Source organism: Mytilus trossulus, chromosome 13, assembly GCF_036588685.1.
Source record: "Mytilus trossulus isolate FHL-02 chromosome 13, PNRI_Mtr1.1.1.hap1, whole genome shotgun sequence".
In the NCBI taxonomy this organism is placed as follows: Eukaryota; Metazoa; Mollusca; class Bivalvia; order Mytilida; family Mytilidae; genus Mytilus; species Mytilus trossulus.
In genome coordinates this window covers 62,464,854-62,484,188 of record NC_086385.1, presented here as the reverse complement: position 1 = coordinate 62,484,188, position 19,335 = coordinate 62,464,854, and the positions used below count along the sequence as shown (strand labels likewise).

The 19,335-nt window shown below is 31.2% G+C and overlaps 1 protein-coding gene across 1 annotated transcript in view; it reads right to left on the bottom strand.

Moving 5' to 3' along the window:
- The window catches only part of LOC134695228 (uncharacterized), a 142,792-nt gene that overhangs the window by 81,684 nt on the left and 41,773 nt on the right, over positions 1–19,335 (bottom strand). The window contains exon 5 of the mRNA XM_063556439.1: positions 17,628–18,091. Coding sequence (XP_063412509.1) covers positions 17,628–18,091 — 464 coding nt within the window. The remainder of the gene's footprint in view (positions 1–17,627; positions 18,092–19,335) is intronic.

Genomic DNA, 19,335 nt, shown 5'->3' with positions numbered 1-19,335 from the left:
ATTGGCTAGGGTCAGGGTCTAAGGATGTATTCAGATATTTTGATTCATACATTATTAATGATTACACAATTTCATTGATCATAAATAAAAGAAGGCAAATGAGACAACCATGCACTCACCTGAGTGACCAAATGGTGTATAATTCAAGCAACTAAGGGTCACTTTAAAATAATGACTGTATTGCTTACGACAATGAGCAAAATGCCTTTCAAAATGAGCAAAAACCGATACAGTATAGTCAGCTATAAAAAGCATTAATATGACAAAATGTCTAACCAAGGAGGTTAGGTTATATAACCTCCTTGGTCTAACAATTTAAACAAAAAAAAGTTAAAATATAATTCCCAGTGTACCCAGGGACTTAATGTAAATGAGTTAAGATTTACAACTTCAGAGTTGACAGATTGTCCTGCTATCTACTTCTCTGTGCACTCAGTAGCCATTAATACACTTAATAAAAAAGAAAACTGAATATAAATGTATAAATTTACCCATTGACTATAAAGAGTCCTTATGTTAAGTTTACCAGGGTTCATGAAGGACTCAGTTTGTGGCAGACAGTGGCGGCTCCAGAAATTTTCATAAGTAGGGGCCAACTGACTGCCTTATATAAAGAGGGGACTGCTCGCTTCAAGCTTCAGTGATTCCCTATATTACCAACCAAAATTTTCCTACAAAAAGACCCCCCCCCCCCCCCACAACTCTGTCAGTCTTAAAAAATCTTGTCTGAACCAATTATCCAGTACAAAATGTAGACACTTTGAGAACTGTTGCATACCAATTCCCATGGTATAAAGTCAGTTTGTTTTTTCATACCATGTTCCAGATGAAATTTGCTAAATGTACTTATTTTTGTCTTACTAAATAGGTGAGAGAGGTTGAATGAGGTAATACACCACAATATAGGGGCTCTACACCTTTATCGGCAGTTTTCGACATGACATTTAAAAAATAACTCAATAAAAGACAGGCTGATTCTCATCAGGAATAAAAACTAGTGACTTATGAACATATCAACATTGACAACATTTCAAAACATGGAAGGCACTTTGTCTGTTCTATGGTCAAGTAATGACGTTGTTGTCGCTTTGACACATTCCCCATTTGGTTTCTCAATTTTACCTTTCAATTAATAAATAGCACGTATTTAAAACAAATACAGAATTTGGATAACAAAACATATCAAAATTAATGAATAAGAAGGCATCTTTCCCTATAGCCCTTAACAATAAGTTACTAAAAGTTGATAAATTTACTAAACGTCTTACCATTAAAGTTTCCATTAGTTCCAGAGAAATAAAACGTGTACGTAGATCTGTATACCATCATGCTAAGATATGAACTTTGTTGTCCAAAATGTTTAAATCCACAAACTTGTAAACCAACTATCACATAACAAATTTTCCGTTGAACACAGAAACGTAATATATATAATTTTCAAGCTGTGTAAAATGAACACTCTCCGACCCAATCTGTCATAGATTTATCATAACTCCTTTTCAAACATTCAAATATACTACTAATCTGTCATATTTTATCTCCCTTCAGGAAAAAATCATTACACACTTGGTCCATTTGTAAAAATTACAGATTTGTTCAACTTTATTTTTTTCCTGAAACTGCCATCAATGTAAATTTTAAGTATCACAAAGGGAAGTTACTCAAATTTCAGTATTACAAGGGGAGCAAACTCCTTGACAGCTTTCTGAAATTACAATCCAAAGTTTACACCCAACAATCTATGATGTTATTTCTTAAATCTTCCTTTTAAAAGAAAATCTCAATGCTTCTTTTAGTCTATTTTTAGAAACTTTTCAAGATTTATTGTCTAATTATAACATCCTGTATTCTAAAATCATGACTAAACTAGCAAACCACAATTTTATAAATAATGTCTGTATGCAAACAATCCACAATCCATAATAAATTTCATCTGTCAATTTTTTTTTTCGATCCCAAGTTGAGAATTCAGCATTGGAAAAAACTGCCAATCTGTGTTTACTATGACAAACACTACATCATCCATTAATCCATAAATAGTTATATCTATATTAGTGCTCCAAGACCAGCTGTTGTTATCTACCTATTGATTAAAGGTAAGATGTTAATTACCTAGCCGACCTGTCATAGGTTACATCAATTAATTACCCCCTCCTCCCACAGGTAAAGTCTCTGTGAATCATTCCACACTTGACAGTGTAAAGTTTGATCTAATGTCACACAAAGATTGTTCACTCTTTACACTTTTATAAAAAAAAAAAAAAAAAAATTGTGATGTATTTCATCACTTTTCTAGAATCATGTAAACAGTACTGTCTGACAACTGTTCTAATTCATGTATGTATTCCTAAAGGCTAACATGCATTATTTTAAATATATTTTATCCAAAATTTACATGAAAACGTAACATTCAAATAATTTGCAGTGTTTTAAGCCGCGCAGTTTCAATGCATTCAAACCAAAAGTAGATCCACTATATTAATTCTTTCATCTTTATGAAAAAAGCAAAAAATATCCACAATGAAAATGTGAAACTTGACTATTGTATCATATCAGCCTTGTAACATAATGTTTTCTATTCTACTTTATTTTCACTGTCCTCTTAAATAAACAAATATAAACAATTTGAAAGATAAAACTTGATCAATCCTTTTTTGTAAAAACACCACTTGTGACAATAAATACTAAGATGTCACTGGTCATTTAATGACCAGAAGTGACAACCATGACAATATTATGTCCACTACATCACATAATCCATTTCCTGATGGTCAACTGACCTTGTCCAGTAATTATGTCACGTTATGTCCACTGCCCCCAGGGGAGGTAACTCTGTCAGTTAATGGTCATCCCACAATATTTATTGACCATCATTATATAATTGTTTTCTATCATTTAAATGATGTTTTACCTTTCTGATAATTGAATTGTTGTAATCATATTGTATTAAGTATTGAACGTTACGTTTTAACTCAACTTTAAATCACATATAAATAGTTGAAATAATTATTTCTCCAAGATATTTCCATTTATAATGTCCATCAAATTTATCTCAGTTTTAAATACTTGAAACTGACATCTCTTCATTTGAAAATACTTCACAAAATGTTTTTAAAAGTTTATTAAACTATTTGTTCTTGGTAGACCTGGTAGACCTGTATTGTCTTAAAACTCAGACTTTTCCTCCTTTTAACAATCACAGATTTTAAAAGTAGATTTCTTCAAAAATCACATAATGAACTATAAACACTATAGGTTTTTAATTTACTTCTAATGTTCTTCACAGAAAAAACCACACCATTGTTTCAAGAATGATAATTCCTAATAACACCACCCTGAGTCTACCAGGGACGACATACTATATTAGTACTCCATCAACTCTGACCACTATAGAATAATTACTGCTTCACTATTGAAGGTAACACAATGTCAAATCCGATACCTCACAAATCCATCAAGTATTCTAAATACATATCACAATCAATCATATAGTCAAAACAACTTTACTCAGATCTTTACACAAAATAAAACCTTTTTTCCACCAAAATCAGCGAATAAATCACCAATTTAACCAGATAATCTTTGACAATGAAACTTGAACAAGTGCTTGTAGATTGACTAGATAGATGTCATGGTCTAGTGCCCCTCAATCACAAACTTTCAAAATAATGTACATTTCAACAAAAAAAACTCACTTAAAGGCAAAGCAAATATAATAATCTAGTACTTTCTAGGCAAATTCTAAACAAGGCCATGCAAATTTTAATTTATGGTAAAAGAAAATGTAAAGAAATATAAACAAAAGAAATTAAAGACACTAAAATTTTTAAATGACATTACGAGATTATTGTATTGCGTTTTGAAGCCACAGTGGACATTCTAATGTTTGTGTCATTTTGGTCTTTTGTGGATAGTTGTCTCATTGGCAATCATACCATATCTTCTTTTTATATTTTGATCAGTAGTTTGAGTATACTGGCTGATGTATAGTGTAGTCAGATAAAAGACTTATTTGCTACAGTACAGTAAAACTATTGATAGATGGTGGCAAAGCTTTAAATGCAATACAGGAATTCAAGATGTCCTCTTTCATTTAGTTATACGGCAAAATTTTTTTTTAGAGAATTGTCATCCAATCAAACCATCAGAATTATCCAGCTACACAGTGTTGGAATAGATCCACATTGGGCTATTGAAATCCAGATATTTCTTTGGTGAAATTGTCTAAGTTTACTGATATTTAATCTGATTCTTAAGGCAATGTGTTTCAAAAACAAACCCAGCAGTTTTCTTCCAAAAGATTTCCCTGTTTGCAAGATTTTAAAAAAATATAAAAAGAACAAATATCAACTGTTTCATTCATGATTTACAGTATATTAATACACGTACTCCAAAATTCTAACAATACCTTAAAATTAATTTGATTTCAGAACATGTTATACCCAATTTTCATTTACTTATATAAAATTATACAGGAATCAACATCTCTTTTAAAATTTCACATCAACTTCTTTTGAATATGACCTACTTGTATAAGCCGTATATTTACATTAGACAACCCATGAACCCGTTTTCACTTGAATACAGTCCTGCCTTTCTATTGTGGAAGGCTGATATCAAATCTTGTACGATGCTCGACAATCTATGAACCTATTGTCACTTGAATACGGTCCAGCCTTTCTATTGTGGAAGGCTGATTTAAAAACTTGTACGATGACCATTACAACATGATCCACGTCGTTCATTCATAACTTGCTTATCAAACACCACAAATACGTTGTTATTTTTGTTTTAGGAACAACATATTATTCTGTTTCAGAAAATCTTTCAGAATAATTTGAATCACAGACAATATATAGAAAGATATTAGTTAAAACTTTTCAACCAACATAAATTGTCCAAAAATTTTGAAGTGTCAAATATTTTTTAGTTTTAGCCCCAGTATAGTTATAGTTCTTCTTTCACTCAGGTATAAGTCCATTTTAAGTGGTTTTCAATTTACTTATTTTGTCAACCTTGATGGAACCCCACTCTGCTAAGACAAGACCAGTGGCTGCTTTTCTAGAGGGGTACATAACATTGTCAACTCACAGTAATGGGGGAGGGGGAGGCTTTATAATTTACAGTGCAGATAGATAGACAGACAATTTATGTTTCCTTGAAGAAAATTTAGAGAAGATATAACTTTCAAATTGTACATCAATCTATTATTAGCCATCTTTAGCTTGAGAGATTCTAAAAATCATGCTAATAAAAAAAATTCTTTCATGATCTCATATTTTGTCTATAATCTCGACAATCAGACTGGAAAGTTATCAAAATATAATGTTCCCTAATAAAACTTCAACATGAAAAATAAAAATTTATGTGAACAATTTTAAATTCATAAAAATAAAATTTAGGAAATTTGAATACAAAAAGTCAGTGTATACCAAGAGTACAGTGACACAACATTATTATCCCATAATCATAAACACTCCTTTGATGGAGGTTTTATTTTGACAGTTTATTTTCATATGTATAAGTTTACGTTGGGTCTTTGATCATATTACACCTATCTTTAAATATCTCTCCAAAGAGAAAATATACATCACCAAAACTTTAAAAAAAAATTAAACAGAAACTTTTGAGGTTTTATATGGCTCCAGCAGAAAATCCCTTAGGTTATAAGGTCACGTTTAAAATAAGTCACTAGGTCATCTTTAAGCAAATAAAAGTTTTTAATAAAAGTTTTAGACATTTTCAAATGTCAAAGGTCCTTTTAAATGAGATGTTAGGTTGCATTTCAGGTTGTCTGTTTTTAAAACCCCATGTCTGATTTGACCATGTTGGAGCCATATATATATATGTTTTTTAACAAAGGACTATGGTGTTGGTAGCTGCTGTGATCTTTAGTGACCATGTTGGAGCCATATATATATATGTTTTTTAACAAAGGACTATGGTGTTGGTAGCTGTTGTAATCTTTAGTGACCATGTTGGAGCCATATATATATATGTTTTTTAACAAAGGACTATGGTGTTGGTAGCTGCTGTAATCTTTAGTGTTGTCTGTTTTTTAAACCCCATGTCTGATTTGACCATGTTGGAGCCATATATATATATGTTTTTTAACAAAGGACTATGGTGTTGGTAGCTGCTGTAATCTTTAGTGTTGTCTGTTTTTTAAACCCCATGTCTGATTTGACCATGTTGGAGCCATATATATATATGTTTTTTAACAAAGGACTATGGTGTTGGTAGCTGCTGTAATCTTTAGTGTTGTCTTATATTCTGGGACAGTTGACAAAATTTGAGCAAGTCAGTTTCCTACCCTTTTCAACATGATGGGAGTCTATTTGAACAAATTCCTACATAAATCTAACCCAAATCATGTCAGTCCTTATATTCCGTTGATCTCAGTCTAATCTCTGATTGATAGGCTATAGGCCATTAGGCCTAAAATAAAATATTGTTTGTTTCCCCAATCCCGACCGACCCTGCAAAAATGGTGCTACTCATAAAATTTTATTGTCAAAATTAAGTCAAATATTATTTTATTCATTTTGGATTTTCAGGCTTGCAGGATCGTCTGATAATGTTCAAGCTTTTTGGAAAAATAAAATGATTTCCCTACCTATCTGCCCACACATGGCTTGGCAGGGTCTGGATTGGGGAAACAAACAATATTTTAATTTAGGCCTTAGAGAGCACAGAATTATTTGAGTTAACATAAATCAGTCATTTGTTTACTGCTAGACATTTTAAAAAAAACATTAAGATTTATCTGATCAAGTCTAATTTGTTTTAGCCTTGATTGTTTCTTCACATGTTTGAATTTGGTAATTCTAATAATGAAATCCACCAAAAGTAAATACACCTTCCAAAGTATCAACCAGGGGAAATAACTCAAACTTGACTACTCTGTACAAAGCACAATCTAAATGTACAGGGCAATACACTGGTGAACAATAGTTCTATTTATAAAGAATCCATATTTTGCCAAAGGCAGCAAAAGAGTTAGAGCATGATATATAATATCTTTGGATTTTCCAAAATGACAAAGCCAGGATGACTCTAACCAATTAACATTATCCGTTGACCAGACTCAGTCATCATCCATATATGGAACTTTTCATATTGTAAATCATAATTAATTCCATTTACAGTAGGACTCTAAAGAGTATTCCAAAACATTGTCTGACAATATATAAGTCCCTCCTCTTACATTAGGACATTTTGCATCTTTACCTTCAAATAGATCTTCTGATATCTATATACAAAAATTTATAAGGGTTCCACGGAACCTTTTAGTGTCTCTCCTTCTTTTGCTGTTTATCACAGGCTCAACAAAAATGAGGAAAAAAAACAATATAAATATACCTCTATTTTATCATAAACTAGCTTCAGTCTAAGTTTAGTACAATCCAAAATAGTATGAGAAAGTTATTAAAATTTCAAAAACTTTAACCACAGAGTGAAAGAGTTGTTTCCTGGCAGAAAATATAAGTCCATTTATAAGTCAAATACGGAAAAAAATGGAATTTTATTTTTACAAAATTTACTTCTGGATACTATCTTATGATCATATAAACAAGCCTCTGTCCAAGTTTGGAAGAAATCAAGTATTAAGCTTAAGAAAGTTATTAAAATTTCAAAAACTTTAACCACAGAGTGAATATTTGTGGATGCCACAGGTCACACTGACGCTTTCGAAAAAAAAGGCTTGACAAAAATGCACATTTTTCAATTCACACATAGACAGACACAATTTCTGAAGTCTCGATGTTTTGCATATGTAAGATTAGACCACCTATACCATTAAGATATCTCAAATGATCAACAGACAGAAAAAAATATCAGGACTTTAAAAAAAAAGCCAGAATGGACAACATAGGTGAACAAATTACGATTTTCCACAATATTATAAACACCACATGTCACTGTTAATAATAATAGCATCATACTTTTGGAGTTATATCTTGTGGCCTATATTAGGTCATACTGAAAACAAGATTTGTTTAGTATGTGAATCCACCCAGTATGTGAAACAAATCTGTATGTGAAGCTAATTAGTAGTATGTGAAACTTTAACAATAACTTACCTTTTTCATACCTGTGAGTTAACGACTTAACAAACAGGTGTGATGATGAGGCAGCCATCAATAACACACAAAAAAGGCTATTAACTCCAGGAACTCAAGAACTCAATTGCAAAATAACACAATACATCCACACAATGGAATTTCAATAAAATATCACATAAATGCACACAAATATTTCTCCATTGTCATTTCAATATTCTCAAACAGTTGAGACCCAATAAATCCAATCAGACTTGTTATTTGTTCGGGAAACATATTAAGGAAACATATTGACGACAACATGTGTGACAACCAACTTAAACTCCACAGTAATAAAAAATTCACCTTAAGAAAAATTGATTTTTTTTACAAGAGCAGAAAATTACATTTAAAATTATGGTAATCAATTTGTTTGGGTAGAAATTTACAATACCAACGAGTTTCATAACTTGACATAATAAATGTGACAGAAGATGCTTGACTCACAGAGATCCGTGACTCACGCTCCGTCAGTGCACATGTTTATTATGAATTTCTACAAAAGGAAACTCTATTGATCTGCAAGCAGATAAAATTCATTTACAATTTTTCGTCAATGTTAATATAGTTTTTCAGATCATTATAAAGCTGTAAAGAAAATCGTAACAAAATTTTATTATTTTTCACCTGATAGAATAATTTTTGTCCAGGTATACAATCTTTTGTTACTATAGTACTTATTTTCTGTTATTACATTCTGAATATAACCAGTATTATTATGTTGCATTGTATAATTTCTGTTTTATAGTATTGTGTATATTTCTGAAGCTATATATGGATTAGACCACCCCTCATGACACTGGGTACCTTTCTTCATATATATTACTCTGTATCGTGACCTTCCCCTTACCCCTTCTCCTGTCTCTGGACCATCTCTTATGACACTATGTACCTTTCTTCATTTATATACCTCTGTATTTGTAACCACCAATTTACCCCCTCCCCTGCCTCTGGACCTCACCAGTGTGATCCTAAAGGAGTACCTATATCAGACCTCTGCATCTCTTCCCTAAAGACCATTTTCTTGTAAAACATTTATAGCTTCTATGTCATTTGGTATCTGGTGGAAAGATCTCTCATTAAAAACCATACCATTTCTTATTTTTATATACATTATAATCTGCTGAAACAAAATAACTTTCCTGCAAATATTGTCAATTGTGAATAAGTATTTGATGCCAGACCATTCAAATAAGTGAGATGTAATTTGTCAAAACTTTCACAAGAGTGGCTGAAAGAAGTTGCAATGTCCACACAAGTGCCCTGTTGTTGTTAGGATTAATGTCTGACTGTTTAGTTCTGTTCTGGGTTACAGAGGTGAAATTGTAACGTACCTTTAAGATATCTCTAAATGTAAAAATGATGTTGAAAATCTGGTAAAAACAACAAAGAATCAGAATTAAGTATTTCCTAAATATGTAAAACTTATTTAAAATCTGTACTCAAAATAAACATCTTTTGTACTGTTATTTTAATAAATTAAATTTAGAAAGTGAAGATTTTTTGCAGAGAGCATTACATGTAAAAATGAAAACAAATTGATTGGTCTTCAATGGAAGCCATGTGTTTGTAGGGTGTCTACACAGTAATGGCAAACACATATATGTAATGCTACATCTTTAGTGCTTTAAGCAGCCAAAATACAACAATATTTTAAGAAGTGTAGCAATGCTGTCACATAGTCTTTTTTTTTCCATTATGCACTATAATACATTAAAAGAGTGCTAACTTAAATTAATGTAACGTAAATAAACTCATCATAGATACCAGGACAGTAACCATATATACACCAGACGCGCATTTGTCTACAAAAGACTCATCAGTGATGCTCGAATCAAAAAAAAAAAAAAAAAAGCCAAATGATGTAATGTAGCATAACATAACATAATGTAAAGTAATGTAAAGTAATGTAATGTAATGTAACGTAACATAAAGTAACAGTTTCATGTTTTATGCTGAAGTTTGCAATAAACAAATGACCTGACTGAACAATACATAGACCTATTTTTCATACAGGTTATTAAAAAATATTCAATATTCTTTATTAAGCCTTCCATTTCAATTACATCAAACAAGACTTTAAATTATCCAAATAAATATTGGCATAAGATAAAGTGAAGTGTTGATTTAGATATGAGGAGGTGAGGTAAAGTGTTGACGTAGATATAATGAAGTGGCCAAGTTGTTTACAATGTCCATTACTGTGACACCATACACATTGTTCCACTTTCTATCATAGGATTTGACTGGTTAATTACCATAGACTGTCAGAAGTGCAGATCACCTTATAAGTCATCAAAATCTACCATTAACCTTATTTGTAGTGTTTTGATTTGTACTGGTCAACTGTATGTATTCTATTAAACGAATGAATTAAGTCTTACCAAAATGCTAAAGCATAATACACTTTTATCTACAGATTTCTGACACTGAAGTCATCTTTAAATGGTTTTCATTAAATACAAATATTTTTGTCATATTTACTCTATCATCATACATACAATTCTGTTTGCTTCAGGCCAACTTATCATTCATCTCAATGAAAAGGCATTTCAATTATCATTGAGTTTTAAAAAAATGTTTACAAAACTTTTTAAAATTTACAATCTTTTTAATTATGTAATTATGACCTGCGGCTTTGGCTACTTTCTAAAACACCACCAATAACTGACCTTATTTCAGCCCAATGCATTGTCTGTCCAAGGGTATATCAACATTTTAACATACCTGCTCGAAGTACTTATAGCCCTTTATTATTCCTTTATAAATGTTGATTTTACTACCTGGGTAAACTTAAATGGTCATTTTATTGTAGTGCTAACTACAAAAGTATATTAAGGAGGCTCCACCTAGTCTCAAACATTTATATATAAATATGGTATAGGGTTCTTGCTAAAATCCATTCTTATCATAAACTGCTTAAAACCTTACTACTTTCATTCCAATAATACTTTTCCCCTGCCTATATATGAAATATCTTCTCTTTTATGATTAGGGGAAGTTGGTTTTATTGTACAGTAAATTCAGAATTTTTATGTGCATTTTTTATTATGATTTTGGAAAAAATTGAACAAAAAAAAACAAGTAATTGTGATTTCAGAAAACCCTTAACATACAGATTGTATGAGATATTAGAATGTAAGTTCTTTTTATAATGCGACCCTCACTTAGTTGCATTTTTTCGTTTAAGAAAAAGCCCTTCCAATCTATTGTGAATTAACAGTATCAAGTTGTCAACAGATTCCTCAAACTAATAAAGGGCCAGTTTAATAAGAGTAGAAGACCGTGTATTTTCCTCTGGGTGATTTATCATTTCTTTTTGTGTCGTTGGGTTGCTGTTGTAAAAGAATATAACCTACAGGACCTTTTATTACAATTCAAAACAATCTGATTCACTTTCTTATATTTGTATAAGAATGTGTATTGATTATAGACAACTAAATCAAAGGTCAGTAAAGGATTCATACACTCTGCCACACAGGGAAGACATACTGGACACTCTAGGAGGTAACACCCTATATACAGTACTTGATATGAAGAGCCAGAGTTAATCTCATTCATTTAGCATTCTAAACATCTTTACAAAGCGTAAAGCATACAAAGAACTTTATTCCAACAAACAAAATCTTTTCTTGGACTAGGACATAGGGCTTGTTGTTAATCATGAACCCTGGGGAAAATAGTTTTATTTTCTTCTTTCTTTTCTTTAAACACTAAGTTAATTAGCAAATAACAACATCCAAGTTCTTATTGAAATTCCATCAGCAGAAGAAAATTAACATAATCGAGCGTTGACTTCGGGTAAACAACAAACAAAGTACACCAATATTACTATACCATCTGCTACAGCAAACATATGACCCTGGCTTGTCAAGTCAACTAGAGAGGGAATTAATCAGTAATTTGTACTTTTTACCAGTGCAGCTCAATACCAGACTCTGTATAATAGACAGTGCAAAGTATTTTGAAGCACTAGAAAAATACAGAGAATCATAGTCTAATTTTGACCAAATCGATCTAAAGACTTCTGAAATTTTTATTTTCTTTTCAAATCTGTGACATATTAAGCCTTCTAGAAATCCATAAACATAAACAATCCTTTTGTACCTAACATTATGTACAGGTAAGAGATGCACTAATTGACTTATGAAAAACTTCCAGGTGTGTTTTTAAAAATCATGACAAATTCATACATTAAACAAACAATATTGTCATTTAATACACCTAACTGCATAAACATGCAATGTTATCATAAACCTGCTTAGATGACATCTCTGAGGAAACTCCTACAACTGATTAATATGATAGGGTCCAGCGGGGGGGTGGGGGGGGGGTGGGGGCTAATGACAGGGGCCAGATTTCTAAAGGACTCTACAGTATATCTCTGAGGGAACTCCTACAACTGATGAGTATCATAGGGACAGAGGGACCTATGGCAGGGCACAAATGTTCTCCTAAAGGGTCTACAGATCTAGAAGCAGTCTTAAATATCTTAAAGTGGTTCTTAATTCATTCCCAAGAAATATTCATAACTGATCATTGAATAGGTTGTTAAGATAAATAAGGAAGGAGTGTGATGAAATAAAACTTGGGACATATTGACAATAACATCAAAGGATGGTAACTCTATTTTATGACTGTCTTATCACAATATTTTATATATTTTTCACCTAAAAAATTGATAGAGGTTCAATACAAACAAACGTTAATCCCATTTTCTCTTATCAGTAATAGATAATCTGTATTATTTGTGACATGTAAATTGTCCAGGGATTAATCTCTCATACAAAAATCACATCAGATTTACATTTAAATGTCTATGTCTTACGTTCAAAAAGACTGAGGATCAAAATTTATCACAAATTATCTCATATAAAAAAGAAGATGTGGTATGATTGACAATGAGACAACTGTCCACAAGAGACCAAAATGACACAGACATTAACAACTATAAGTCAATTAATCAGTTTTTATAAAACTAAGAGTTTAAAATCTAGAGAGGTGTAAATAATTGGGAAATGGTGCCTCTTTAAAGAAAACATTAAAACTTTAAGACGACCTCATGCACCTTAGATCTACACTTGTATAATTCTTGTAAAAGTTTACAATAGTTTAATTATTTTTGTTTATATTTTTGGGCCACATTATCATTGATTTAGATGTAGAATGGGGCCTTGGTCGAAGAGTCTTCCAAGTAGTTCATCTACTGAAGCATGCTCCTAAGATAAACTCAACCATTTAATAATATATATACATATGTATTGCTTATTTACAGACAAGAAAATGAAATATACCAAAGCTTTTAATATTGACTGCGGGAACCCCTTGAATAATCAAACTATGACCCTTCCCAGCATAACTATATTGTATGGTGGTATATTTATGGTTAAACTCATTCAATATTTTGTTGAACTTTTAATGAATGAATTCTTACATTTTAAGTGGTTTTAAACTTCATACAAATTTTAAAGTTTATTTAACTTTGAGGTCTTTTCAAATGAAACGACATCCAAGTTTGAAAGTTAATCAACCACAAGAAAAACTTTTGAAAAAAAAAAAAATCTTTACAATAGTTTAAAATTCAAAGAGAAAACATATAAGACAACATTTCGAAGACTTTCTCCCAAAATTTTTTGTTCTTGTGGAGTCTTTCTTAAAAGTTCACTATACACTTTAAGTTCCAAAACTTATGTGTAAACCAGTGAACATCTCTATTTTGCAATTCTAAAGGTTTATGTGTTCAGCGGAAATTAATTGCTACAATTTCCAATTTTTGTAAATCAAGGCCATATGCATATACAATATTCAAGGCTAACTCTTAATTTTAACATCCAAGTTTTTAACATGGGTGCAGTATAGGTTTTCGCCATGAACATTTTAGAGCTAACCTAAAATTGGTAAATAACCTCCATTGTATCCCCCAATGTGAATAATTTATATTAACTAACAGTATTGACCTGGAGGTAATTCATTTGTTTTATGCACAAAATGTTAATGAATTGAAATTGTAAATTAGCAACTCATTTCAAAGACTTCATGTTAATGTCTCCACCAAAAAAACGTTTGATCAACTGCCATTCAAATCATGGAACATCTTGTAATTGTTAACCAATTTTATTGCAAATATTCACTTCTCAAACCAGTTTTATATCATTTAGGCAAACATTTGATGTCAAATAATTACAACCTATATACAGTAGTAATATCATCTTACAGGCTTTCATACATTGAAACTCCGACTAAAAACTAATCTTAATTTTGTTTGTTGATGGGCCACATGGGAGGAAAAAGTACTTTCAATCATCAAATTTTAAAGTACACAGATAGTATACATTAAAATAGGAACTATTTGTAAGAACTAGAAAAAAAAAATTTTTAACATTATTTCTCAAAAAGTTATTCTACATTATATACATACCCAAACGTTTGAATCGAGCCGTCAGTGAAGTCATTTTGTAGGAGAAAAACTATTCCAATATATAAATAACAAAAACTACACTTGGCTTGAAAACTCTGCTAATAATAAGATTTCACTTGCACTTTTATTGTTAAACACCAAACTTTAAATTTATCCTATCGAAGTCAAAACATATTCCAAACAAACAATCATAGCTTTTGTCAACAAGTGAAATATTTCTAAATCAACTTGAAATTTCAATTTCACAAAAAAAAACAAATATGATACTACAATAGACGTCATAACATCTTCACAATCCCAAAATATAAAAACTTTGAAAAACTATAAAAATGAATCAGAGAAGACGTCCATATATCCTGGATATATATATAATACCTTTACCGATCACGACCTTTAACCCTAGGGGTCTTTATATTGAGAAATTGAATTTAAAGTTTAGAAGATTTAAATGTCCGTATTTATAATGTCTTGTTTGACAGTGCCTAGGGGCAAGTTTTACATTGTGTTTAGTAATTGGGTTTTTATTAGCGTGCGATATATCATTACGATCGGTGTAGTAATTGTATGTACGAGCACATGTCTTCATTGTTCCACGGTATTTAAACAATGTTTGGACAACTATTATGTCATAGGTAATTTAACTTGAGTGGGATACTTATGACGGGGACTATAATCAACGTAAAAGTTCAAAAGGAGGCTGTACTTACAACAAACATTTAAATTACGTAACAAACAATATGATATACATGTACTATAATTAGATATAACAAAGCAAAATTAAAGTGCCATCAGTATGATCAATATGTACTAAAGATATATAGATATAAGAAGATGTGGTATGAGTCCAAATGAGACAACTTTCCATGCAAGTCACAATTTACAAAAGTAAACCATTATATCAAAGTATGGTCTTTATTATACAGAGCCTTTTACTTGGCTCACACTAAACAGCATATTATGTCCGCATAATTCACAACAAAAGAGAAAAATAAATATTATGGGATAAAACATCAAAATAATTAATTAAGACGTAAATAGATCAATTGCTTTTGAAAACATCACTAAATTCCAATGACTATGTTTCCCAAATATCAGAGTGTTATGAGGTGGATAAAATATAGCAGCAATTATGAACATAATTATCTCCTGAACAGTGGATTATGAGGTGGATAAATAAAGGCAACAGTAGTATACCGCTGTTGGAAACTCATAAATCATTTGAGAAAAAAACAAATCCAGGTTACAACCTAAAACTGAGGGAAACGAATCAAATATAAGAGGATAACAATGACACAACAAAAACACAACATAAAACAAAATGTAACACACACAGAAAAGGACTATAATATAACAATGGCCACTTTCCTGACTTGGTACAGGACATTTTAAGAAACAAATGATAGGTTGACATGGTTTTTGTGGCAGGCCAAACCTCTCACTTTTATGGCAATGTTAAATATAACATTAAAATGGCAACATTACATATTAAAGCATAGGACTCTTTGATTAGACATTTTTTCTTCTCAAAAGAGTTTCATGGATTGATGAATTATACTGGCAAAGAGACTTAGTTTTTCAATAAGGACTAGTCCATTAGTACATCTTTGTCTCTTAAACTGCCAGTACTAAACACCTGACAAGGCAATTGAAATACAGTCTAATTAAGAAAACATTATTTTGGCATTAAATGGTCGTAAAACACTTGACGTTTGTCAGTTAATAGTGAGACAATGAGAGTTGACTGAAAGTACAATGACATTAATTTATAATTCAACCAGGTTTAGAGAACAACAATACAATCACCTCTCTTTGATGTTCGTTAATCAAAACCACATGAAAAGGTGCACACAGGTGTGTTGATTACATCATACAGGTTTGGTAATCATATGGCATAATTGGTTCTTAATTATGCTTACTTAATGTGCAAGATGCTGTTAATATAAGAATTGAAACTGATTATTAAAAGTTATATGAACTGAGAAAGGGGAGACCACCCATATCATATGACAAACTGTTTTTAAATTTGTACCTGATGATGAATCAATTAACTTGTAAACTTTTTAACAAGTTCTTTTAAGATCTTGTGATATTAAACAATTTCATTCACAGCGAAATGCTTTGTGGGGTAGTAATTTTCATGCTTTTCGTAGATGGCTTTAACCACGAATTTTCGTGTTTTCTCCATAAAATTGAAATGGAAATGGGGAATATATAAGAGAGACAACAACCAGACCAAAAGGCAGAAGTTACAGCCAAAAACAGAAACATGAATATGGGCATATAATATCAATATAAAAAAGAAGATGTGGTATGATTGCCAATGAAACAACTATCCACAAAAGACCAAAATGACACAGTCATTAACATCTATAGGTCACCGTACAGCCTTCAACAAGGAGCAAAGCCCATACCGCATATAAAGAATACAGTGAATATTAGCCAACTTGTAAATTTTCAAATCTGCTACATGTACTACTAAACAAATTCTATTACCAAAAAACAAATTTAATTTACGAAGAATCTTAAACATGCTGTCCTATATATGCACTTAGACTAGAAAATGATCAAAATTGGCTGCATAAACATAAACAAATGAAATGAAAACGCATGTTGAACACATAGAAAACAGATGTTTTATATGCGTTTTGAAAACATACAGTTTACATAGGGATGTTTTATGTTTCTTTTACATGCCTTTTTACACCTGTTATGATACAGCCGATTTAAAAACACATGTTCATTAAAAAGATGCATATTCCAAACACAATTATAGGTGGTTTTTAAAATGCAGGTAAAACATATGTTGCACTTTTTGCTGTGTATAACTAGAAATGGTTACTGCAACTAGGTAAAATGGAGATAAGGAAGAGAAGAAAAGCAAAGTTGCCTGATTTAAAGGAAATATTACCTTTTTTAAATTCAAGGTCATACCGGTAGTTGTTCCTCATATTTTAATTCTGTTAAATGTCACTTTCTGATTTTTTTCACATTCAATTTGTCAAGGCACTGTGCGACCCTTTCCAACAAAAAATGAATTCTCCCTGCCAATAGAAGGACAATTACAGGACAATATGACAACCAAATCTAAGCATGCTAAAACAACTCACCTTCACTTTTATTGAGTGTAGATTTTCTTTGGGAACTTTTATCTTTCCTTTTCCGTCTTTCTGATTCCGACCTTGGTTCTTTCCCATCTTCTGATGAGGTCACTTCATCGAAACTGTCTGTAGCAACCTTTAACCTGTCTCTTTCATTTTCAACACTAGCAGCGGTCTGAACAGACAACTTTTCAGCTTCCTTAGGAAATATTTCAAGATCTACCGATGATGTAAACGAAGAACTGGATGATTTTGATAAATTTGGTTTTGAAGTTTTCTTCACTTCCTGTTTGTCTTTAGAATGGCCTGAAACCATGGTAACAGCAGTCTGCTCTGGTCCAGCTGTTAATACCTGGTAATCTTGTGTCTTGGATTCTGTTGCCTTGACTAATGTCATCTGATCAACTAAACTTCCCATCAGGTCCTCTGTTGTCATAGCAACAAATTTTTCAGGTGAAGAACCGTCTCTTTGCCTAGAGAATCAAAACAAATTATTCAAGGTACAACTTCACATTTCTTGTTAAAAACAAATTACAGAAAATCTAAATTTAGTGTTAGAAATTGTATATATTGTAAGTAATATAAAACTTGTGATAATACTTCTGTAATCATGACATCATAGCCATACAAAGATAAACAGAACAACAAACAGATGCTGATTTACATCATAAGATGATAAGGAATAAAAGAAAGAAGTCATTATGTAGACTAGTTACTTAATCTTAGAGTCAACAAAATAATAATTGATGATAATTATCTACAAAACGAGACAGAGCACATGTGCAGTCAATATCACTTTTGTTTTGTTTTGATTTAGGACTTCATCAAAATATCTTTTACATCCCTTGCTTACATGAATTAGCCAGCTTTCTATTTTTGAATTAATTAGTTTTTATAATTATTCTTTCTAATGATTTTTATCCCTTAAATGGAAAGCTAGAAAGATGTACAAATCAAGAATTTATATTTCTAATAGAATAATAATAGTCATTATTTGTTTGTAACATCTGTAAATTTCAAGAACAAAATAAAGAAGAGTCTTCTTCATACTTTTTCTCAATACTGAGGGTCAAAATTTTAACCTTTATGAAAAATGTTACTTTCAAAATTGACTTAAAGATTGGTTAATAGCTTCTCAATAATGTCTGCAGAAATTTGACTGTATTAATAAATTCATTTATTTCAGAGGATTCAGGGAAAAACGTTTTACCCTAGGGATACTTGAATTCATGATGGTTTTTTGTTTTAATAATTTTGCATGCAATTAGCAGTTGATAGCAAGTTTGTATTACATCAAAGATTTGAATCTTATAAGACCCCCCTTATAAGTTTAATATTTACCAAAATAAATTAAATCCATGTCCAGTGATGTTTTTTTACAAGACAAACAGAGTTACCTCCCCTATACCAGTTCAGAAGACTGTCAATAATTTACATACAACCTGTGAGGTCAAAACTATTAGGAAACCAGCCAAGATATAATAAACATTTTAGTAGGTCTACACTTTGTTTCTTCTGAGATAAATATAAAAAGTCTGCATTCTAACATTTGTACTTCATAATGGAAAAAACTCATAAAATTAACGATTTATTGCATCTAACTTGTGCTGGCAAATTTCACTAATGAAATGATATTTACCAATCTTCATCATTATTGACCCATTAATTTGATACCAATATACATCCATACAGTGGTAATGAGTAAACAAAAAATTTT